The sequence below is a fragment of the Alternaria hordeiaustralica genome (assembly GCF_023758085.1).
Source record: "Alternaria hordeiaustralica strain BMP 2776 chromosome Unknown scaffold_1, whole genome shotgun sequence".
NCBI lineage: Eukaryota > Fungi > Ascomycota > Dothideomycetes > Pleosporales > Pleosporaceae > Alternaria > Alternaria hordeiaustralica.
The window spans coordinates 4,364,526-4,387,386 of NW_026056773.1; the positions used below are offsets into that span (position 1 = coordinate 4,364,526).

Sequence of the window (22,861 nt, forward strand, 5' to 3'; positions counted from 1 at the left end):
TCATGACTTCGAGATTTCCTACCGCGGAGGAGTTCGCATCGTTTCCGCCGCCTAACTATGTCGACCCGGCGAACCACCTCACATTGGCATTGGCGATACTGGTCCCACTGACTGTCCTCGTCATTGGGTTCATATCATGTCGGTTCTACTGTCGGACAGTGCTTGTCAATACATTGGGATGGGACGACTGGACGATGCTGATGGCAGCTGTAAGTGATAGAAGGATTCGTTTGGCGAGCTGGAAGTAGAGCGCTGACCTGTGTAGGTGATGTCGGTTGGTAGCAACGTCATGCTCATTATATCGATGCTGCCGGATTACCAAATGGGCTACCACTTATGTGAGTAGATCGTGACTCTGTTACAAGCAACATAGCTGATACCGATTAGGGGACGTTCGACCTGAGCGACTTTTCGGGACGATGAAAGCTGCTCAAGTACGTGGCGCGTCACGGGGTGGTTTTCTCATGCTCACAACAGTATAGATGGGCATGTCGACTCAATTGCTCTTCACCGCAATCATTACGTTCATGAAGGTCGCAATTCTTCTTACCTACATACGTATGTGTGCAGTATATGCGAAGTTGTGGCAGCGCAATCACTAACCGCTTTCTAGGCATATTTCCGTCGAAGCTCGACAAGTGGTTTTGCCGCTTGATGATCTTCTATACGGTGACTTTGAACACGGCCTGCTTCTTCATTACCCTGTTCCAATGCTCGTAAGCAAACGCGATCATCTCAACTTTTGCACACTATGCTAACAACCACTGTAGGCCCGCCAGCACGTACTGGGAGATCTTCAAGAACATCAACACCGCGAAGTGCCTCAATATCAAGGCGATCTACTACTTCCACTCGGCACAAAACACATTCAGCGACTTCGTCATCTTCCTATGGCCCGCGAGAAACCTTTTGAACGTCCAAGTATCGCTCCGTCAGCGTGTTACCTTGACGAGCATGTTTTCGCTTGGTGTTATGTAAGTCGACATCTCGCGATCTACTTTGGATCAGGCTGACATGCGATCAGTGTATGCATCGCCGGCGTCGTGCGACTTTACTACACACACCTATACCTCGTCTCCTACGATGTCTTTTGTGGGTCACCATCGAATCACAGCTGCACGCAATCACCGACTAACAATACACAGGGTACGGAGCTACCACCTTCGTCATCATGTCGGTAGAGAGCGGTGTAGGTGTTATCTGCGGCTGCCTCCCAGGCTGCAAGCCCCTCATGAACAAACTATTCCCACGCGTCTTCGGCAACACCTCGCAAGCATCGTCCCGCCGCCGCCCATCAAACAACTTCCTCGGAGGCAAATTCGCACCAACGTCATCTTCATCGGCAGGGAAATCTGAGCAGGGGTCATACCGCATGCAAGCCTTCCAGTCGCGCTCCGAGATACGGCGCGGTGCGACTATGGAGAAGCGACCCCAGCCAGACGTTGAGAAACAGCTTCCTCCGCCCCCGCAACCGTCACACCAAGGGCTGCGGCCACCCAGCCGAGCTGCTTTCACCGGAAGGAGACAAGGAGACGCGTACAGAGAGCTACAGGGCAATGGGAGCGACTCCAGTATAGAGATATTCCTTTTGCAGCGTAATTAAAACATGTGCACTCTTCATGGGGGACAGAAAGGATTGAGATAGACAAAAGAATGTCCGTGCTTTTCAGTTTCGCACCGCCTCAATGACTCCAGAAGTTCATTATGCCGCCGACATCATCGACCGCTCTTCTGTTCGCCAGATGGTTCTTTGTACCACTGCGGGCACTAGAAGCCCGTTCGACCCCACCCCTGAGTGCACAAATAACGTCGCGTCGCGTGTCAAAAGTGTCCGCGGGGAAGGCGGAGCTTGCGGTTACCCCACTTGGCGCGTTTGCTGCCTCGCCTCACCGCGTCTCGTCGTCTCGTCATTTCTCTTCGCTCAGCCTGGCCGCATCTGCCTTGCGAACAACAAACAAGGCATTACAGGCACAACACGGGATGTCTCTTATTACGATGGATCGGAAAGAGAACGATACAGTATTCATGATAAAGGACTAACCGGTGCTGCATTAAGCAATGGCAATATCTCTCTGCTCCCAGCGACGGTCACCCTCCACGTATGCGCCCAACTGGAAAATACCAACGCGCGTGTACTTCTTGGTTCGCGGCTGCATTGCCAGAATGAGCCCCCGACCTATAGTAATACGAGCTAGCAACACAGTATCGCATCCCGCAGTGTATTCGTCACACTGGCCGTGTATGTCGGTCCAGGCTTTGCCAGACTTCGGATCCACGAAAGTAGGACGCAAGGACGACCAATTATCCTCTTGTGCACCGGTAGTCGCGTCCTCGTCGGTTCGATGACGCGTAGCTTTGCTACTGAACCCCCATGACCGAGAAGCTGCTTCGTGTCCCCATGATTGAGAAGGTCTTTCGTCTTTCCCTATTTTAGCATGGAGGGTTAATGTTCGAAGTCTCATTTCAGCGTCGAGCACGTCGCTGAAGTCGTCTTTAGACGTGGCATTCTCGACGATGACGTTCAGACGTTGACACACGATCGAATTGCTATCGATCAGTGAGTAGCTGATAGGTCCCTCTATCGATGCCCAAGACCATGATGGAGCCACCCATTTAGCGGCTCGGGTGGGTTTACTTGAGCTCCGATCGACACGGTCCACTTCCCAAAGTAATTGGCTCGGCAGGTGTTCTGCCCAGAGCCCAGCGTAGTATCGCACAGATGAGGACTGTCCAAACCTTCTTGCAACAGCCGAGATGGCACGCAGCTTATCAGTGTTATGGCTCAGGCTTAGGTGACTGTAATGCACAACGATGCGTTCCCAAAGATCCAGAAACTCGGTTCCAGTCGCTGGTAAAGTGTACCAGTGAGCTGGTAAGTCAAGCGAATGACCACTTCCGTATGCCCCGAACGTTTCGGAATTCGTGATCCACCCGTCTGTCTCCGGGACGACTTCGTCAGTGCGATTGGCGGTGCATAGATACCTCAGCTGATGGGTACCGAACTCCAGGATGCGGGGTGAAAGGATTTGTTCTTGGAAGCACCAGCCACGTTGGTGGATTGGCTCGGGATTTCCCATGTCTCTGCCTGTCCAGAGGATTACGGAACCTATCTTGCCGTTTTTGCAAAGGTAGGGTAACCGAAATCCTCTTTCCCGGGGGATGTATCTGGATTGTAGAAACCCGTCCTGCACTCTGGGACTTCGTGAAGCTAGTAGGGTAACATGCGCATGGGAGTATATGTCGCCCATCCGAGCGAGCTCCACAATCTTATCGCCATCGTCGTCCTGGACTATGCAAAGAGCGTCTATCCAGATGTACTCAAGTCCTAGCTCAGCCGTCACTAGTATGGCATCCTTGAGCGTACGTGGAAGATCGCTGAAGGAGATCTTGGACCGCCATGAGATTATGTTGCCTCTTTTCAGTTTCGTTGGCTGATCTCCTCCCCAGCAGTAGCTCAAGGTAGCATACTTCGGCCGTTCGATGTTTGTTGTCTCCACCAGGCATAGCTCTGGATCCGTGGCTGAGCCCTTAGGCCTTTTAAAGATCTTGATGAGACGGCGAGGTTTCAAGATACCAGAGCCTGTCGTTGTGCGCCGGGATTTACTGCCACACGCGTGATGCGTGGCGGTGCACGTCTGCAGCCACGTGCGAGCCGTCGACATGGTTTCGGCGGATGCGGGATTCAGATTTGGCAGCCTGGGTTTGATGTCCGCAGCGGCTACGTTACTGAGCCACATGCATCATTAGTGCACTGATCTAGCAAAGAAGCCGTGTTCTACGGAGGACGTACTCATCCTCGACGCACAGCACTAGCTTGCGAGCAAAGTCTTTACCGTCCGTATATTGATTGATATCATTGACCCAGTCTAGCACAAGCTGTTCCTCGGAGTTATGCGTGAAGTATGCGCGCAATTGACTGTTCGCTGTGGTTCCACGCCGGCTAAGGGTGAGAAGCCACATCATCAATTCGCAGCCACCCTTTGCCAATGCGACGGCTTCATTATAATAAAGATTGAACCAGTATCCATACTCGTTGCCGGTCGAAGATTCGTGTTCGGTAATGCGCTCCCATGAGCCCTTTTCTGGACAGCGGTTGTAGCCGTGGAGGTAGAGGAGCAGCTTGGATTGGCACACCTTACAGGCGTGGGGAAGAACAGGCACCAGCATACTTGATAGGCATCTGCAAGGTCTCTGCAGCGTAACAAACCGGTGAGTATGCAGTCAGGCAGCTGGCGAAGTGAAAGGAATGAAAGTCGGGCGCTGGCGTTCGACGTGGAATGAGACGACGCGGGGCGGGGTGTGGGTCGGCGCGTAGCTTGCCCCACTTAAGTAGCGTGTTTGCTGCCAATGCCTCGCCTCCTCGCTTTCTCGTCATCTCTCAGCCTTTGGGGTCTTGCGAGCATTCCCATCGGAACAGTGTTGCTGTTTCATACGAAGGTTGCTCTACAAAACCTTATCCCAGAGCATCTAGTCCACAAGGGCAGCGTGTCAGACAGATCGCTGAGCTCGTCGCACGTCGCGCCAATTCTTCAGTCCGAAAGCCTCACTCAGCCATTCAACTATGTCAGGCGCACCTCGAGGCGGTGACAGAGGAAGAGGAGGATTTCGTGGAGACCGCGGAGGCGGACGTGGAGGAGGAGGGAGAGGCGACTATGGAGGTGGCGGCTTCCGAGGGGATCGAGGCGGTGGGTTTCGGGGTGATAGAGGCGGAGGCCGTGGTGGCGGCAGAGGAGGGTATGGTGGACCGCCCCGCGGTGGCCAGCAAGGCATCCAGATCTTCCCGTAAGATGTTTACCGACATTTTGTTCGTCCAGAATTAACATTGGTACAGCAACTCTCATCCGCTAGACCCAAAGGTCGCAAAAGTTGAAGATACTTTGCATCCGGCCGGAAAGAAAGGCCTCGATCTCAGCGCCCTGACGCTATCAGAAGGAAATCCAACGAGACCCGGATACGGCACCAAAGGTGTCAAGGTAGAGCTCACAGCGAACTATGTTGAGCTGCTTCCACCTTCCAATATGGTGTTGTATCGCTACGATGTTGACGTCCAACCAGAAGCCGCTGGAAGGAAACGTCACCGGGTAATGGAGCTCTTGCTTCAGTCATCGGAGATGGCTCCTCTCAAAGGCGACGTCGCGACTGATTTCCGTCAAACACTTGTCTCCAAGACGAAGTTCAAGCATGACGAAGACATCATTGAGATTCAGTACCGCAGCGAAGGTGAAGACGAACCAGCAGACAACGGCACGGTATACAAGATCAAGGTCAAGTATATCCGAACGTATAGCATCGGTGAGCTGGTCGACTGGATGAATTCCACCAACCTCAGCCAGTCGTTGGGCGACAAGCAAGAATTGACGCAGGCGCTCAATATCTTCCTGAACCACTACGTCAAATCCGCGAATAACCTCGCCACGATAGGCTCATCGAAGAGCTTCTCCCTGAATCAGAATGCGACAAGGGGTGATCTTGGCTCAGGCCTCGAAGTCATCCGCGGCTTCTTCTCCAGCGTGCGCATTGCAACTTGCCGCATCTTGGTCAATATCAACGTCAGTCATGGAGCCTTCTACCACTCTGGTCCTCTCCCGGGCCTTATGCACAGCTACGGTACACGGAACACCATCGCCTTGGAGAAATTCCTCAAGCTGGTCCGCGTCCAGACCACGCATTTGGCTGAGAAGCGGAACAAAGCCAAGCAGGTCATTCCTCGCATCAAGACTATTTTTGGGCTTGCCAGGAAGGACGACGGGCATAAGCTGGCGAACAGGCCACGCATCAAAGGCCACGGTGCAGGCGCCAAGGATGTTGAGTTCTGGCTCGATGCTGACGCAGGCTCCTCCGGCGCACCCAAGGCGGAGGCGGGTGCTGCAAAGGGCAAGGGCAAAGGAAAGCCCCAGCCCAAGGGCCCAGCGCCTGCTGGATCGGGAAAATACATTACTGTATTCGATTTCTTCAAGACGAGTATGTCACCCTCTCCCTCCATGGCATCCCGGTACTAACGTCATGTAGCATACAATCGTGTCCTCCAGCACCCCGAGCTGCCCGTCGTCAACTGCGGCAACCGAGAAAACCCCATGTACCTTCCTGCGGAGGTCTGCGTCGTTGTTCCGGGCCAGCCATCCAAAGCCAAGCTTGATGGTGGCCAAACACAGACTATGATTCAGTATGCTGTACGCAAGCCGTGGGAGAACGCGAGGTCCATCCTCAATGAGGGTGTATCGACCGTCGGTCTGGACGAGGACACCAATGTTTTACTGGTAAGTTCCCACTTGCGCTTGAAGTCCTTTCGCTGACAATTACAAGCGCTCTTTTGGTCTTACCATCACACCGGGTCTGATTAAAGTACCTGGTCGAGTTCTCACCTGCCCAAGGGTCATCTACAAAGGTGACAAGACTGCTCCTGTCGACCAGAAATTTGGCCGTTGGAATATGATGAACATCAAGTTCAATACTGGCGCGTCCCTACCGAAATGGTCCACAGTCATGATATCTATGCCAGGTAAACGCGACTCTTTCGATGGCCAAGCTCTCGGTGCTGTGATGCAGGAGTTCTACCAAGGCTTGCTCAAGATTGGTGTCAACGCCCAGCCACCCCTTCCCCCACAACGTCTTCAACTACAGCATCCAGACGATCCCACCCTCGGCCCGTATCTACAGAGAGCGGCTGGTGCTTTGAACCTCCTATTCATTGTGCTACCAGAGGCAAACATCCCCCTATACAAGCGCATCAAGACACTCGCCGATAGAGACTATGGCCTTCACACGATCTGTTCTGTTGGCTCCAAGCTCTGGAAGGAGCGCGGCCGAGATCAGTACATTGCGAACATCGCACTGAAGTTTAATTTGAAGCTCGGTGGCATCAATCAGATCGTCGAAAACAAGAGCCTTGGCATCATCGATCAGAACAAGACGATGGTGGTCGGTATTGATGTGACCCACCCTTCTCCAGGCTCGGCTTCTAACGCTCCTTCTGTATCGGCGATGGTCGCTTCTATCGACAAATACCTTGGACAATGGCCTGCGACGCTACGCATTCAGCGCGGAAGGCAGGAAAACGTCGATGATCTCTCTGAAATGTTGAAGTCGCGTCTCAACCTCTGGAAGACCAAGGGCAAGCACCCCACATTTCCCGAGAATATCCTCATCTACCGCGACGGAGTATCAGAAGGACAGTACGACATGGTGCTGTCACAGGAGCTTCCCCAGCTGCGAAAGGCATGCGAGGCACTGTACCCCGCGCCTGATACCAAGAAGGGTCTTCCACGCTTCACGGTTGTCATCTGTGGTAAGCGACACAAGACACGCTTCTACCCAACATCGGACAAAGACTGCGATGGTGTTGGGGAAAAGAGCTCCGGCAACACGAAGCCTGGCACCGTCGTCGATCGGGGCGTGACGGAGGCCCGCAACTGGGACTTCTTCCTTCAAGCACACGCCGCACTCCAAGGAACAGCGCGTCCTTGCCATTACTATATCGTTCACGACGAGATCTTCCGCCAGATCTACGCGAAAGTGGTCCCGCCACAGTTTGGCAACATTGCTGACATCGTGGAAGACCTCACCCACAACATGTGTTATCTGTTCGGTCGTGCGACGAAGGCTGTCAGTCTGTGCCCACCAGCATACTACGCCGATCTGGCCTGTGAGCGGGCTCGTTGCTACTTGGCGAACCTGTTCGACACACCGACGCCGAGCGCCGGGAATTCCGTCGCTGACTCTTCGGCAGCTGGGGGTGCGTCGCTGGACCCGAGCGCGTCGGATGTACAGATCCATCCCAAGCTCAAGGACACCATGTTCTACATCTAGGCAATGGCGTCATGACCAGTCACTGAAAGAGGGTATATAGGTGAGGAATACACCCAGCGTTGGATGGCAATTCATCGCTACAACAACCATTGATATGTCGCCATATCAACGGTCCAAGATCATATTGTTCATTATTGCTAGATAGAAAGCTGCATAACAGCCAAATACACTCGTTTATCAGCCCCAACCCCAATCTTTTCGCAAGCACTATGCGTCTCCCACTCATGACTTCAGCGCATTCCCCACTCGCCTAAATGGCGCATAGTTCCAAGCCGCCGTCTGATACATCGTCTGATCCGGCGCTCTCAACCTCATGCTATGCTGCTAACCCATCTCCGCTGGCATCCCGCCAGTGTATGTTCGCCGACTTCATAACGTCTGTTCCGAGCTTGCTGAGAGTAGCCCACATGGAGGAAGGTATGATTCTGGCACTCGTTCTCGTGGTGTTGCTTTGCAACGACTCGTTCTCGCGATGCCGTCCGACGTGGTCTTTGACTTGCGCGGTCGTGCGAACAATGTTCATGATAGTTGCCATTAGCCATGTACGTGCAATCACGGATTATTCTATGCTGCGCAATCATGTCTTGTACCCTTCTCGCTTCTTCGATCCGCAACTATGGTGTATGCCGGATCCAGATTCACCAGCGCGTTCTGCTGATGCCTCAGTCATGAACGCTGTAGTGCAGCTCCTTTGGCAAACTGCTTTGTATGGTGTTGTGCCACTGCTGTGGCGTAAACAGCTTCTCGCCTCGTGTCGCACGCCAATAATTTGTCGTTTCGTACACCTCCGGACATCCACTCAACAGCCAGCCCCACTTCTCGAGGAACGCCGGATCGATCTCCCAACTGCGATGGTCTTCTGGCGGACCCCAAACTATCAGTATGAGATTACGGTCTAGATGGTTGTACTCGCAGATATCATGGCATAGCGCGTCTTCGTAGTCGATAGGTTCTGTTCGTTGGAAAGCTTGCAGCATGTTGTCTCGTACTTTTGGCCACGGGAACAGATCGAGCCACGGATGATGCTCTATTGAGCTTTGTAGTTCGGTGGGTTGGAGACATGCTGGCCATTCAGCCCCTGCGTCGGAACCTAGGAGCGGGCCTTGTTTATTGAGTGGTGAGATGCCATACCAATCGTAGTACTGCGCAGTAACTCCCAGGATATCGGCATTCCGTGCGAGACCGCTGGCGACGTTGTATTTGAGTAGCAGCGGTAAGTGGGACAATGCGGGTGTGCCTTGCATGTAGCTGGCGTATGCGTGTTCGGAAAAGCGGCGCATGAGCTCCTGCACCTTGGGGTGGGCGGCCATGCATGACCTTTGCGCTATTGCGGCATCGGGTTCGCTAAGGTCGTTCAGAGATAGGTCGGATGTGCTGCAACTGCCTTCACGACCCGACGCGTCGCTCTCGTTGGCCTCGTCTGGTATGACAACACGGCGGGGCTGTTTGGCTGGGGCACTTTTCTTTTGTGCACGGTTTCCTAATAACATGTCAGAACCGACTTTATTCCTTTTGGCCGGTCGATCTGCAGGACAACTTACTCCGTGCTCTCTGGTTCAAGCGGTTCTGTAGTTTTCGCCTCTCCACTGGATTGGTCACACCCATCCAATCTTCCGTCTCATCGCGGAGCTCGGGTCGCTGAGACGACCAGGCTAACTCAATGGGAGCATCTGCACAGTCAAACCCAGATGGCATCGGAGTTGCTGACATGTCGGCAGGGGGAAATTGTGTATGGGAATGTCATCCTCCGAGCGGGTGCGAGCATATATGCAGATCGATGACAGCTCGCGAATCGGACCTATGTATTCGAGCCCCGCTTCGAGAAGCAGCATAGCCCCAACACTGTTGAAGGTGTTAAGGAAGTAGTGAGGCTCACTCTGGCGCGATTCTGTTTTGAGAGTGTCAGCAGCGTGCATAAAGTCCGCGTTAGCTCCCTTTAGCGCCTGGGCTGATGCACAAGTGCCATCAAGACAGCGGCCGGGTCCACTTCCCCGTCGCACTCGCTCTCGCGGTCGGAGTTTGATAGATCGGACGTAAGAAAGGTGCCATGTCTTAGTTGTAAAGCATAATGAGAATACACCAGGCGTACGAAGTTGTTGATGAAATTTTGGGTGCAAGCATGTGGACTTCGCGATGACTTCACAGATCGTTCATTGGGACTGGTGAGACCTCGGCTTGCAAAACGCTCTGGCTACTGCCACTGAGAATCGTGATCTTCTCGTCACTCCCGCTTCCCAAGCGGGATGACAAAGGTATTGCGCACGCTTCGTGGCGGAGTTAACATCATACGTAGTATCGTGCATCGGATCCGCAGCTCTTGTAGCGTTGAATTGTTTCAGCTAAGACTAGCCGCTTTTCTCATTCATTGTATTTATTGCTTCGTCATCGACAGATCAGTAATGATCTTCGATCGACTGCACGTGGCTTTTTGATCGCTTCATAAGCTGTAGTGAGTACCGCATCTTTTGCGAACCGATGTCTCCGGGCTTATCCCATGGTCTTCCTATTGGGTCTGCGGTGGCTATTCCGCTCAGAGCCGCACAGATCTCGCTCAATTGATCGTGCTTCATTTACCGGCAGCAGGAACGCGGTCCAGTGGGATAGTCTCCATATCCCGGATCAGGACAGCGGGCCTGTCATATTCGAACACGATCTCCAGCGCAGGCCTGCACTTTGTGAGGAACTCAAGGAACTCGCGACGGAACGCTTCATGGTAGACGCCACGGAACTCGAGGTACCGCAACTTCGGGACGAAAGTCTTATCTGTCAACCAGTCGAGTGTGCTATTGAGACGGATGCGCTTTGACTTTTGGCCTTGGACGACGGTGAGAGTGACGGATTCGATATTTGCGCAGTTCTTGAGGATAGTTGGGAATGCGGTACGCGTGAGCTTCGATGTACCGTGAAGAGCGATAATCTCTAGTTGAGGCAAAGCTTTGGTCAACTTCTCTACACCGGCGCTGGTAAGTTCAATGGCCTCCTTCCTCTCGACGTCTCCGGCGATGAAGACGCGGACTGCGCTTCGGAAAGTAGCATCTGCATTGGCAATGACGTCGACGATGGTGCTGAATACTATCAGCATAAATTAACACGAATCTGGACAAAGTTGAACATACTCGTCCACATTGATGCCAGAAGCAAAGACGATCTTTTGAACGGGTTTCGCAGTGCTATCAAACTTGGTTGATGCATCTACGTGCATAGTCTGCTCATCTGGGACGGCAGCGGGCTGGTACTCGATAGCCTTCCCCTTCCTCGCCTTTGCACGCTTCTCAAAAGCATCCCACGAAGCGTCGCTCGGGGGCTGAGCCATCAGACGCGCATCCCACTTCTCCTTTGGCTCGTCCCAGGGTCCGTAGGCTTGGGTAGCGGGAATCTCATCGTCCGGGCTGGTGTCCGACCCCGCTTGGCGCTCCTCAATGACCTTGAGCCTTTGGACTTCTCTCTCCTTCTCCTTCTGCTTCTTCTTCTTGGCGGATCCTGAAAGTGGCGCCATGATGTCGTTTCTAGGTTTTTGACGTTGGGAGATCTGAAGAAGCCAGGTGTCGAGCCATCAAAAGAAGAGTTCATCGGAAGGCGGGGGTTCCCCACTATCATCTCACACCTTGCCGCTTTAAGCCTAGTGGCTTTGCTACCCTCTCGTAACGTCACTCTTGCGTCTCTTTGAGTCTCGTCTGGGACACGATGAAAGGCTATCGCGCTGGCATCAATATCTTGACTCATGCCTGCGATAAGAATCTGACTCCTCAGACATGTCCGACTCTGTCGCAATGTCGAAAGACCAGGAGCGCGCATACTCGGAACAAAGTTCCCGGACTTGAGATCGAATGACAGCGAGCCCGGAGTAGAGTCGCCCGGGGTTCATGTAGAAGACCGCTCCATCTGGAAGAGAAGACGCAGAATGCGAGCAACACGACATACGAGCTGCCTTATACTACCTAGCGCTCAGCATTCTGGTTGCCTGGATGGTCAGCCTAGGTGACTCATCCGAGTCCAGGCCGGTGTTAGCATTCCGTCGACGCATCGAAGAAATGCTTATAATAAAGCTTGGGAGCGTAGATGCTTGAATACAACTACCAAACGTCGATTTGCCAGCTCTTAGCCTCAAGATGTCACCCTACGACTTCCACATCTCGACTCCACGTCTCTACCTCTCTTATCTCGATCCCTCCTCTGACGAACAGTGCGACTTTACCCTTGCACTCTATCACGGCGCTCCATCTGTTCGACGGTACCCTGGCGTGATCAAAGACGTACCAGATCTGGAAGCAGTACGAAAGATCGCCGCTTCTGGAGATGAGAAGCTTCGTGCGAGTGGATATGGGCGGTACATCATCAGCTTGAAACCAGAATCGCCTGCAGGTGACGAGGAGACCGGAGTTCCATTTTCACAGAGGAAATTAGAGCGCATTGGGATTGTGAGCATGCAACTAGGACGTGTTGCAGACGAGCAAGCACCCACCATGCCGGATGTCGGCTTCAACATGATGGAGCGGTATCATGGGAAGGGTAAGTCCTAGCTGTACGAAATGCATGTGAGACATATACTGACTTCGTACCTCTATCTCTGCAGGATATGCGACGGAAGCTGCCCAGGGCTTGATCAAGTACTTTCGCGAGGAGAAAGGTGCGAAGGAGATTGCGGGCTTGACCGACGATACGAATGAAGAGGCGAAGAGGCTCTTCCGCAGACTTGGATTCCAAAACCATGGGGTCAGGAAGGTACGTGGTATTCGGTGGGGTGGTGAAGTAATCGACGTGGATCTCTGGACCTTGGGACTAGAGGATGGGAAGAAACTGGAAGACTTCGGGTTTTGATCCTACGCGGCTGCTGTTCACCTTGTTCAGGCTTTCAAGTATGTTCTAGTGTGTAGGTGGTGTCACTGACTGGGCGTTTATCCTGCGTTTGCATGTAATGGGCTATGATATCTAGATAATGCTACCTATTTCCCTCTGTATCTCAACATGTAATTCCGCTCGAGTACTCTAGTTACTGATGTCATGAGCCTGGCTGGAAGACCGAGGAGACACTCTAGCCTCAGGCATAGCTTTAGCCTCGCCACCGTGCGACAAGCTCTCAGCCTCACTGTCAACCTCGATTCCATCCAGATACCCAAACCCCGTAACGATGCGCGGAATGAGGGTTTCTTGAGCAGGAAAGAACAGATTGCAGAAGTAGTACAAGAAGATGGACAGGAAAAACCCATACAGCCAGTTAAACGTGAAGAGGTTCTGGAGACCGGCCGAGAGCTTCAACTCCGGATTGACTTTGTTGGCCAGGCCTGGCAACAGAGGGATGATGGTAACGAACGTTGCGACAACAGCTCGCCAGTTTGTACCGTAGCGACCGTATCGGTAGATGCCTCTTGGGTCGTACAAAGCGGGGACGTCGTACTTCCTGTGCTTCACCAGCCAGTAGTCCGTGAAGAGGATGCCTGCCATGGGCGCCATGAAGATGGCATATGCGCTCATGAAGTTGAGGAACGCCTTGCCAGACGCCACGATGATCCAAGGACATAGCGCCCAGCCGCCGACAAATGCGACGAGAATGGAGCCGCGACGTACGTTGACGTACTTTGGCGCTAGCGTCGTGACGTCATTGGCAAAAGAGACGGCATTCGCACTAATGTTGACGCTAAGCTGCCCAAGCAACCAGATGGAAGCGCAGAAGAAAGCTGCTGCCCGGCCACCAGGCGTATCCCAGGTATCGATGATTTGTAGTGGCGTCCAATAGGCTGTGCCCCAGATCTCTTGGGCTGCGGATGCAGAAACGATTCCCATAAGAGCGACCATAGTCTTGAAGAAAGGAATTACCGGCATCTGCCAGTATTGCGCTGTAGGATCCTTGCTGAAGCGGGAGAAGTCGGGAATGTTGACAGCGAGGGTGCTGTATCCACCAGTGATGCTAGTCATGCTCGATAACCAGAGCCAGGCCCTTTCAGCGCCATGCACCGAGGCCGGACGTGTAAAGAAAGAGCCATTACCGCCTGCTTTGACAGCAACCCAAACTGTCATTCCGATGGCTACGGGTGGCAGCAGTACTGTCTTCACCCAGAACATGTACTGTAGTCTGTGCGTCGGGATGAGAAGGAATGGGAATTGGATGAGCCAATACAGGAAGTATGAGATCATCCCGGCCGTCGTAAGACCGACCGACGCAGGTAGATGGTTGGGAATATTGCGAAAACTTGGCCAGATAGCGTTCAAAATCTAGGGACCAATGTCAGGAGACGCATCCATCAGGCCATTCTTAGTATAACATACCGCGGTCACACATGTACCTCCATTGGCTGTTTGAACTCCGAACCAAAACATAGCCAAGACACCTCTGCTCACAATGGCAAAGTAGCTAAACCAGTATCCAAAACTGGCGCGAGACGCGATGGGGAACGGAATATGTAGGTTCGAGCCGATAGCGCCGTTGAGTACCGTGGGTAAAGCGTTGCATATACCCGCCACGAGCGTTATGAGCACGGCATCGGTTGCCGTCAGACCTGTTCCAATCAATACCATGTCCTCAAGATGACTTCGACGATCGAACACTTACCAAGTGTGAAGATGGCAGACCCTGAACTCCAAGTCGATATGGTGACAAGGTCACTGAACCAGTACGTTACGAATGCGCTCTTACCCCAAGTCCGCTTTTCCGGTGGTACTGGCTCCATATCGGCATTGGTCCATACATCGGGCGGTGCGATGCTGCTATTTTGCTTGGGAAGTTGCCAGCTCGATGGCTGCGTCATCCGAAGCTTTATCTTCTCTTTTGCAGCATGGCTGCGACTGCGGATACTGCCCGTAAGGTGCATTGTGAGGGTCTTCTGTTCTGTTATGCGCCCATGTGCTTCGAGCAATCTTCTTCTGGGCCCATTAAGAGTCGTATAGCGATAACGGAGAGATCGACAATGTACAGCGGAGTTGCGTCTGAGTCCGATCTTGCACAAACGCAGCAAGCTGTCCTCGTCTTATGAAATCAGGATATCTGTGCTGCTTCTCGTGGCAAGTGTCAAAGACGGACAGCTACGCTTACGTCGCACCGCGCTGAGTAAAAGATGGGGTAGTCTGGGCTGATCTTATCATTCATCTTGATGTGATTGGACCGTACCTCATCGCTATCATAGATAAGTATGTATTCCTTGCCCATGTCGCTATCGTGTTGCTGCAGTTGATGGGAGGTGTTCATGCTGCAATGAGACGTGTTGGGATGATATGCAAGCGTGCGCCACCTGGAAAGGGAGGTTGAGAGCCGAAGGTCGGCCGGCGCTAGTGCCGACGCTTATCAGTTCGCTCCAGGGCTATCTCCAAGCGACCATTCCGCAACCTCCGTGTTTATCACTGGAAACTTCATCCTTCTCGACTATGGCGCCGGATTGTCCGCTTAATCTCGACTTGGCATGGCATCTCATCCGCGAAGCAGGTTGACGTGCGCAGCTTGTGCGAAGCGGAAAGTCAAGTGCAGTAAGACGGTACCCTGCGACAACTGCATCAGACGAGGTCAAAAAGATACGTGCGGTATCGACGATTTGCATGGCGATGTAAGCTCTCCAACGCGTCCTTCCGACCAAAGATCATGTGAGCTCGACTATTTGCGACAGCGGGTCGCACAGCTCGAAAGCGAAACATGCCAGCGAAGCCCGACGAACATTGCGACTCCGCCCGGAACTCTGCAACCTGAAACACCAAACGATAGGCTTCCCGATGAGTCCGCAGATGAGCCCGACGACGCTGCTGTTTCTCGAGATACCGCGACGGTACTGGAGTTCCTCGCTTGGGGAAGAAGGAAAGAGCCTCACTGTCACACAGTCGCGTCCCTCGAACCCGCAGATGATGTTCCGATTGAAGTTGGTTCATCCATATTTGATGACTTGTCCCAGCTTTCGGTGCTTCAACTACTTCTTCCAAGCCCTCACCAAGTTCGACAGTTGGTAGAATACCACCACGAAAGCCTGTTGTGGTACCATGGCAGCTACTTCGTTCCTACTTTCCAGGCGCAACTCCGAGATTTCTACGATAGAGATAATGGGCTCATCGAACAACCAACTACGGATCTCCAATGGGTAGCTCTATTGTTGGCTATTCTGGCCGCTAGTCTTGTATGCGCACCCGATCTGCGAGCGCAATCATGGGGATTTGACATGGCCGAGCGACAGAAGCTCTCGCGACGATGGTATCAAGCTATTTTCACTTGCCTTAACCGGGCGGACTATACGAGTAACTTGAGCATTCTTTCTTGCCAAGCTATAGCCACGGCAACCGTTTCAGCCCATCTCCTAGGGTTCAGTACAAAGCAAAGCATCCATCTCGCAACGGCTGTACGCATTGCTCAATCTTTGGGCATCCATCGCTTAGGGCCAGACGCCAGTGGAGGTGTCGTAGCAAATGAGACTGGCCGTAGAGTTTGGTGTCAACTTTGCAGTCAGGACTGGTTCAGCATACCGTTCTCGGAAAGCTACCTGGTCGTTCCAAGATACTCGACATCAACCCCACCGCTGAACAGCCACGACAACGATTTGACCGCCGTTGACGCGGACATTCCTACTACTACAAGCTATTCTTTATTTTTGCGCAACATCGCGATAATCATGCCCCAGCTTCAGGACGGCCTCGTATCATGCAATACACCTTACACATGTTACGAAACGGTCTTGCATTGTGATGCGCGACTTCGAGAACTGGCCACTCGTGGAAGGCCAGTTTTCATGACGAACGCACCGTTGGATCCGAGCTGGCCCACGTGGGTACCATGGGCGCGGCGCGCTCTAGCCATTACGTCGAGTCACAAGATCATCATGATTCATCGTTCTTTTCTACTGGACAGTTTCGTCAATCCTGCTTTCGCGTTCACCCGCCGAACATGTCTCGCAGCCTCCAAAACGATCGTCAAGGAGTACAAGGCCTTGGTCGGGGAAGATGGCCCCACCTTGTGGATTCACCAAGCATTTGCGGTTGCTGCATCCATCACCCTGTTGCTAGACGTACTACATCGTGAGATCAACGCGAACGAAAGTTTCGAGCACCGAACACTTGTTGAAGAGGTCGTAGAGATTCTGCAGCGGCGCCCAGAGAGTATGATTGCGGTTAGAGGCGTCAGACTTCTCAAAGCTTTGCTTGCTCAGGCGTCGCACGAGACTTTGTCTCAAAGAAGAAGAAAGCGTAATCGTGACGGTACACCCGCTTCCAAAATTGACATCTCGGCCCTGGTTAGGAACTTCTACCAGGCCAACCATGGCGACAGCTACCCTTCGCCACGTCCTACAGCCACATCAGGATCTACTACTGACCAACCTCCTCCACATTACTCGGAAGAGAGCAATTGCCTCGCCACCACGTTTGAACAGCCGCAATCTGCATTTCCTTTCTCAGCCTCGGGCTTCGCAGGTACCAATAGCTTCGATGATCTTTTGTATCTAGCAAATTACGATTTCTCATTGGCGTAACTTCTCGCAGTTATTCCTTCCACCTGCCGGTACCTAGCGCAACGTCACTCAAGACATTATAAAAACCACGTTGCGCATCACTTGAGTGGTCGGGTTGCGCAATTATACGTTTCATTCGATGACGGCTTTCATTAGTTGCTGCACAGCTTTTTCAACGCCAGAAAGATCCTCCAATATCGGTTGATGACCACTTTCCACAACATGCACCCAGCTTTTCCCCCCAACCAATGTACTGAGATCTTGCGACCGCTGCACTGGGCTGATCATATCCTTATCTCCTGCCACGAAGACTACAGAACATGTGATGGCTTGGTAATGCGGGTCTTTGTGGCTACTATCTACGATAGCTTCACATGTTTGCGCATAGGCTTCTGGGTCCGCAGAGCTCACATCGAGCCTTACGGCTTCTCGAGCTGCTGGATCCACTGTTCGGTTTTGGCTGCAGAGATCTTGTCAGCATGATCTCTACTTCTTTCTGAGCTTCTCATATGCGTACCTATCGTCATAGAAATTGGACTTGGCTGCAATATCCGCTGCATACTTGATGCCTTCCTTCCTCACCGCGGCCGCAAGATCGAGCATGCGCTGTCGTACAGCGGGGATGTGACCAGCCGCTCGACCGGGACCGAGTAGCATGAGACCTCCAACAGAGTGCGGATGTTTCGCAGCATAGTGCAAAGCGACAATAGCGCCGAGGGAATGTCCAAAGATGACAACCTTGGACGAGGCCGAGCCATTCAAGCTTCCTCGTAAAGATGCGATGAGGTCGGCCAAGTCGACAACGAGCCCCTCGACGGAAAGTGGTTTCCTGACGCCTGCTAGTGGCGTTTTTCCGAAGCCCGGAAAGTCAACAAGAACGATGTTGTACGTGGAAGGTAGAGATGGCACCAGCGGCGAGAATGTCTCGGTAGAGCCTCCGAGCCCATGGAGACATATCAGAAGCGGACCTGAAGGATCGCCAGCTTGTAGGTAATGAGTGTTTGTACCCGAAGTCGTCTTGAAGTACGAGGATGTGAGGGTGCGAGCAATCATTGTGAGACCGTGAGATTCGAGCCTTTGATCGTGAGCAACGAAGTCTTTACTCCTGTGACGAACCTGGCGTGTATGTTAACGTGTGCATGATATCTGCACCCGGTATAGCCAGCCTCGTGAGGGTACGGCTATACCCGAAAGTGGCGGAGGTGGATACTCGGCCGAGATGATAGGAACCCGAGGTGGTATCAACGCATCCACACCAAGATGTACAGCTCGGGATGTCGCCATAGAAGCATTGTCGGACTGGTAGGTGAGGCATGTGGACTCGAGCTAGGCTTGATAGGTCATATAGTAAACAATAATCTCCAGACTATTCCCATGCCTCCTTACACGTAAATTGTAAAGGCCCATCAAACTCGAGTTCTACTCAGCTACTCAACACCATGGTCGTCACAGCAGTCATAACCGAAGAGACCAACTGTCTGCGTCTCAAAGCAGAGAAGCCCATTCTCGATCTCCCACATGCCGATACGACTACCGGACGCGTCGTGCCCATCAAGCACGCGGAAGGTAGCCAGGTAGACTTTGGCGCCGAGATCTACGGCATCGATTTGAACAACTTTACGGATGCGGACTTTGGGTTTGTTTCTGATGCATTGCATAAGTGGAAACTGTTGGTGTTCAAGGAGCAGCCGCAGATGCTGAAGCCGCAGCAGCAGTATCTTCTCACTGCCAAGTAAGTTGCTAGACGTCGACATACGCACCTAATCTAACTCAGTACCAGCTTCGACCGCGAAGAAACAACCGGTGGTTTCGCTCACGGTCGCGACCCTTTTCTCACCCACCACAATGGCGTCGACTTCTACGGCATTCCAAAGCGTCCAGCAATCCCGGTGCAGCCACAGGTCCATATCCTTGGACGCGGGCCTGTTCCGGAAGGTCACTTTGGCTTCCCGCCAGGCTTCGAAGTCCAAGGCATCGATCACGAAGAGTTCCATCTTCCACCGCACATTCCAGCGGAAGAGCGCGAAGCCGGTGCCTCGCGGTTCTACCAATGGCATTTCGACGGCTCGTTGTACGACATTCCTCCACCACGTGTAGGCTGCCTGCTAGCCGTCAGGACCCCGAAGGGCCCAGATGTGACTGTGCGATGGGAGGATGAAGCAGGGACTCAGATGAAGATGGCGCCGGGAGCTACGGCGATGGTCGCTGGTAGTCGTGCGCTGGCATTGCTTGATGAAGAGACACGCAACATCGTCCTGAACAGCAAGATCGAGTACGCACCACATGCTTTCGTCTGGATGTCCAAAGCGCACAGTACCCGTCTCGGCCACTCTCTCGAAACCGAAGGGCTTGAGAAGCCGCTGGACGAGCTGCCGAAATGGGAGAAGAGCAAAGTTTGTGTGTACCCGATGGTATGGACGAACCCGAAGACTGGTGAGAAGTCGCTGCAGGTGCATGGCCAAGGCGCGTTGAAGCTGCATCTCAAGAGCAGCCCGGATGGGCCAGAGACGGTCGTTGAAGACTTGGGAGAGGTCAGAAAGTTTCTTGATAAGTAAGTAGCGTGTTATCGTATCTTATTCGGAAGCTGACTACAAGCAGGCTCATGCGACCGGCGTTGCAACCCGAGAACATATATGCGCATCCGCATCAAGAGCAGGATGTCATCCTGTGGTACAACCGCGCGTTATGGCACAGCATCGTAAGTCTCTTCCTGCGAGAAGATCCAGTGATGCACTATAGGCTAACACTGTCTTGCCTGCAGACCGAGTTTCCAAAGTCGTATGGGCCGCGTGTGATGCATCAGTGCAACATTGCGGCGAGCGATCATCCTTCAGGGTGAGGGGCCATGGGGAGTGTGTGTAGAGTTGGGACACAGCTTGTGCGCGGAGTATAGCTCCGTGATGAGGTATCTGCAATGCATTATCAAACAAGACGCGTGAAAGGTTGTGCATGTCAGTCGTGTGCGTGTGCTTGCGACAGGTATCGATGACGCGTGGCGAGTCATGCTACGATCACGTGATTACACCCGCGCCCTCCGAATGAGGTTTGCTTCTACAGCGCTCCTCCATACCTCATCACAGCTTCTTCTACTGCACAACATGCGCCATTATGATTCTGCGACCATGTCCCGCCGGTTCCACCAAATCAACGCGAAACCGCTGTAGCGCGTTCTCACACCAGAGATCTCGGCAATGAGCTCGACGCGTCGCAAATGCGCTCGGCTCTATCTCACATGACGCGAACACCACATGCAATGATCGCGAGAGCAGCTGACTGCATCTCGCATCGCGCATCTCGCATCTCGCGTTTCGATGACTGCACTTATCAGCCATGCACTGAAAGTGCGCCGCCCGGTCAGCGATTGCTATCTCGCGACATCGTAGTCGGATGCGAACCTACGCCCACTGCTTTCGACTGACCCGCCTATTCAGCCACCGCGCTCACACAGATCACAGATTACGAGGTCGGCCGAGCGCAGCAGCTTCCATGAGCTGACTCTCGGCCGGGCCTTGGCTGCTGATAAGATAACGTCCATGGATCTTAGCGAAGGGCGCCTCCCAGGGAAACATTCCCCGCACGTTCGGTAGATGCATTACTACAGTATAGAGCGCCTGAGATAGGGTCGTTGATAACGACCGAGTGCTTAGATGGGAATGCGGGGATGGCCGTTGAGTAAGAGTGAGTGGATGAGCAAGGTCTCGACTTTGAGCATATATGTGGCGTGGGGATTATAGATCGAGGCTGGCTGATAGTGTAGACACTTATGACATCGGGCTTTGCGTTCTCACCACTCGAACTTTCGCTTCTTCTGTTCAAAACTCATCGCAAGAAGCCACCGCCTAGAAGGAAGATCGCCGGTCATCATTTTCCTCGACATCGGCCAAGAATCATGGCACCAGGTATCCTGGCCCCTGAGCCCACCTTCACAGTGAAGGAGATAGAGAAGACTGTCAAAGAGAAGCATAATTTTGGAGCGGTGATCGATGACCTCAATCTTGACAACATCAGTGGTAAGTATGCTGGCGGCATGACAATGGTATTGTGATTAGCTGACGTCGCGTTACAGACTCCGACGTCAAAGCGCTCTCAGACGCGATCTGGACCCACAAGCTTGTTGTTGTCAAGGGTCAGAAGAACCTCGCGCCCATTAAGCAATGGGAGCTTGTCACACGCTTCGATCCCAAAGCACCACATGTGCATTCTCATGGCGATGTCAAGACCTTCCACAAACAGGGTGGCCTACTATCGGTAAGAGTCACCTCTGACCAAGTGGACGCCCCGCTAATCCGGTTACAGAGAGGACGCGATGTTGTCGGTATACCCGGTGCAGAGAACGTACGTCTGATCGGCAAAGGTTACCAGGGATCAGACCACTACGGTCTTAAAGACGCAACAATCAAGAAAGAACTCGCACACGCATGGCACGACAAACCGCTTCCAGAAGAGGAGTACGCGCAAGGCCACACGCGCTTTCAGCGCTGGCATATTGACGCACCGCTATACGCCCGCGACCCAGCCTGGTTCACCACCCTCCGCTGCATCAAGCGACCCACATCTCCAGAAATGACCATACATTGGGACGACGGCAGTGGCATGACCATGAAGACTGAACCAGGTCTGACCGCCTTCTTCAGCAACGTACAGACATACGACATGATGACAGAGCAAGAGAAGAGGATTGCCGACCACTCATGGGTCGAGTACGCACCCCACCCTTACCAATGGATGGGTGACTGCAAAGGCCAGTCTCACGGTCTAGGCCTAGTAAGTCAAGGTAAAGAGAAGTCAGTGGAAGACCTTGGACCCTACGACGAAAAAGACATCAAGCGCTACCCCATGGTATGGGTGAACCCCGTTACAGGCGAGCGCGCTTTCATGGTCCACGGCATCTGCGTTCGGCGCGCATTCTTTCGGTCGAACGAAGACGAGGAACCCACTATCATCGATGATGTTGCGGAGATAAGAGCGTGGCTTAAGCCCATCCAGGAACGCGTACTCAAACCGGAATACATCATGTTGCCCAAAGTAGAGGAAGGAGATATCATCATGTGGGCCAACTACCAGATGTTTCATACTGCCGTGGATTACCCGGATCAATGGGGTGCGAGGACGATGCATCAAGCGAATATTGGGGCTAGTAGTGGGCCGGTTGGACCGGTGGCTATTCCTGGTGTTGTATAGAGCGAGGTAGCAGTGTGAGACGGTGGCATGAGATTGCGGTATGAGAATACGATGACATCCTGAGTTTCTATCAACAGTTCCACCTTCGTCTGTAGCTGGCATGAGTGAGTATCGCGCCGCTTGCGGAACGATACATCCACCATGTCGTCTCCTGGCCTAACCATCTAACCGCGCTGGTGTTGCGATACACCCACGTAGTCTCCAAACGTAAGGTCAGCGACCCATATCCATCAGTACACGAGAAGCTCTTCCACCACATCCCGCGCACTATACATCAAGATTTCTGGCTCGATCAGGCAAGTAGGAGAGACCGGGCTGTGACACGAGTAGGTCTACATGCTTGATGATGACCGGGGGTGGCGTATATCCGACTTCGACCTGACCTGCTTTCGTCACGTCAACAATGTGCGTAGACTACATAGCAGTGATGAAACACCTACCACCTTCATTTGTGTTCGCCC

General features: G+C 53.0%; 9 protein-coding genes across 9 annotated transcripts; 5 read left to right on the top strand and 4 right to left on the bottom strand.

The window, feature by feature from the left end:
- Nucleotides 1–2: 2 nt before the first annotated feature.
- Nucleotides 3–1,603, top strand: J4E84_001411 (uncharacterized protein; the record flags this gene model as incomplete). The annotated part of the gene is made up of 8 exons (XM_049384043.1): nt 3–209; nt 266–338; nt 388–434; nt 483–558; nt 614–716; nt 771–974; nt 1,025–1,092; nt 1,146–1,603. The coding sequence occupies 8 exons, from the start codon at nt 3–5 to the stop codon at nt 1,601–1,603; spliced, it is 1,236 nt and encodes a 411-aa protein (XP_049249561.1).
- Nucleotides 1,604–4,561: 2,958 nt separating this feature from the next.
- On the top strand, nt 4,562–7,806 carry J4E84_001412 (uncharacterized protein; the record flags this gene model as incomplete). The annotated part of the gene is made up of 4 exons (XM_049384044.1): nt 4,562–4,782; nt 4,832–5,961; nt 6,010–6,257; nt 6,304–7,806. The coding sequence occupies 4 exons, from the start codon at nt 4,562–4,564 to the stop codon at nt 7,804–7,806; spliced, it is 3,102 nt and encodes a 1,033-aa protein (XP_049249562.1).
- A 662-nt stretch (nt 7,807–8,468) lies between these two features.
- J4E84_001413 (uncharacterized protein) lies at nt 8,469–9,516 on the bottom strand (the record flags this gene model as incomplete). The annotated part of the gene is made up of 2 exons (XM_049384045.1): nt 8,469–9,286; nt 9,348–9,516. 2 exons carry the CDS (start codon nt 9,514–9,516, stop codon nt 8,469–8,471), a joined length of 987 nt encoding a protein of 328 aa, XP_049249563.1.
- An 856-nt stretch (nt 9,517–10,372) lies between these two features.
- J4E84_001414 (uncharacterized protein) lies at nt 10,373–11,302 on the bottom strand (the record flags this gene model as incomplete). The annotated part of the gene is made up of 2 exons (XM_049384046.1): nt 10,373–10,871; nt 10,923–11,302. 2 exons carry the CDS (start codon nt 11,300–11,302, stop codon nt 10,373–10,375), a joined length of 879 nt encoding a protein of 292 aa, XP_049249564.1.
- A 613-nt stretch (nt 11,303–11,915) lies between these two features.
- J4E84_001415 (uncharacterized protein) lies at nt 11,916–12,624 on the top strand (the record flags this gene model as incomplete). The annotated part of the gene is made up of 2 exons (XM_049384047.1): nt 11,916–12,315; nt 12,380–12,624. 2 exons carry the CDS (start codon nt 11,916–11,918, stop codon nt 12,622–12,624), a joined length of 645 nt encoding a protein of 214 aa, XP_049249565.1.
- Nucleotides 12,625–12,792: 168 nt separating this feature from the next.
- On the bottom strand, nt 12,793–14,471 carry J4E84_001416 (uncharacterized protein; the record flags this gene model as incomplete). Its single annotated transcript, XM_049384048.1, has 3 exons — nt 12,793–14,016; nt 14,071–14,300; nt 14,354–14,471. 3 exons carry the CDS (start codon nt 14,469–14,471, stop codon nt 12,793–12,795), a joined length of 1,572 nt encoding a protein of 523 aa, XP_049249566.1.
- Nucleotides 14,472–17,705: 3,234 nt separating this feature from the next.
- Nucleotides 17,706–18,272, bottom strand: J4E84_001417 (uncharacterized protein; the record flags this gene model as incomplete). The annotated part of the gene is made up of 1 exon (XM_049384049.1): nt 17,706–18,272. The coding sequence occupies one exon, from the start codon at nt 18,270–18,272 to the stop codon at nt 17,706–17,708; it is 567 nt and encodes a 188-aa protein (XP_049249567.1).
- Nucleotides 18,273–18,658: 386 nt separating this feature from the next.
- J4E84_001418 (uncharacterized protein) lies at nt 18,659–19,774 on the top strand (the record flags this gene model as incomplete). The annotated part of the gene is made up of 2 exons (XM_049384050.1): nt 18,659–18,951; nt 19,000–19,774. 2 exons carry the CDS (start codon nt 18,659–18,661, stop codon nt 19,772–19,774), a joined length of 1,068 nt encoding a protein of 355 aa, XP_049249568.1.
- Nucleotides 19,775–21,108: 1,334 nt separating this feature from the next.
- Nucleotides 21,109–22,400, top strand: J4E84_001419 (uncharacterized protein; the record flags this gene model as incomplete). Its single annotated transcript, XM_049384051.1, has 3 exons — nt 21,109–21,229; nt 21,286–21,467; nt 21,516–22,400. 3 exons carry the CDS (start codon nt 21,109–21,111, stop codon nt 22,398–22,400), a joined length of 1,188 nt encoding a protein of 395 aa, XP_049249569.1.
- Between the last annotated feature and the right edge of the window lie 461 nt (nt 22,401–22,861).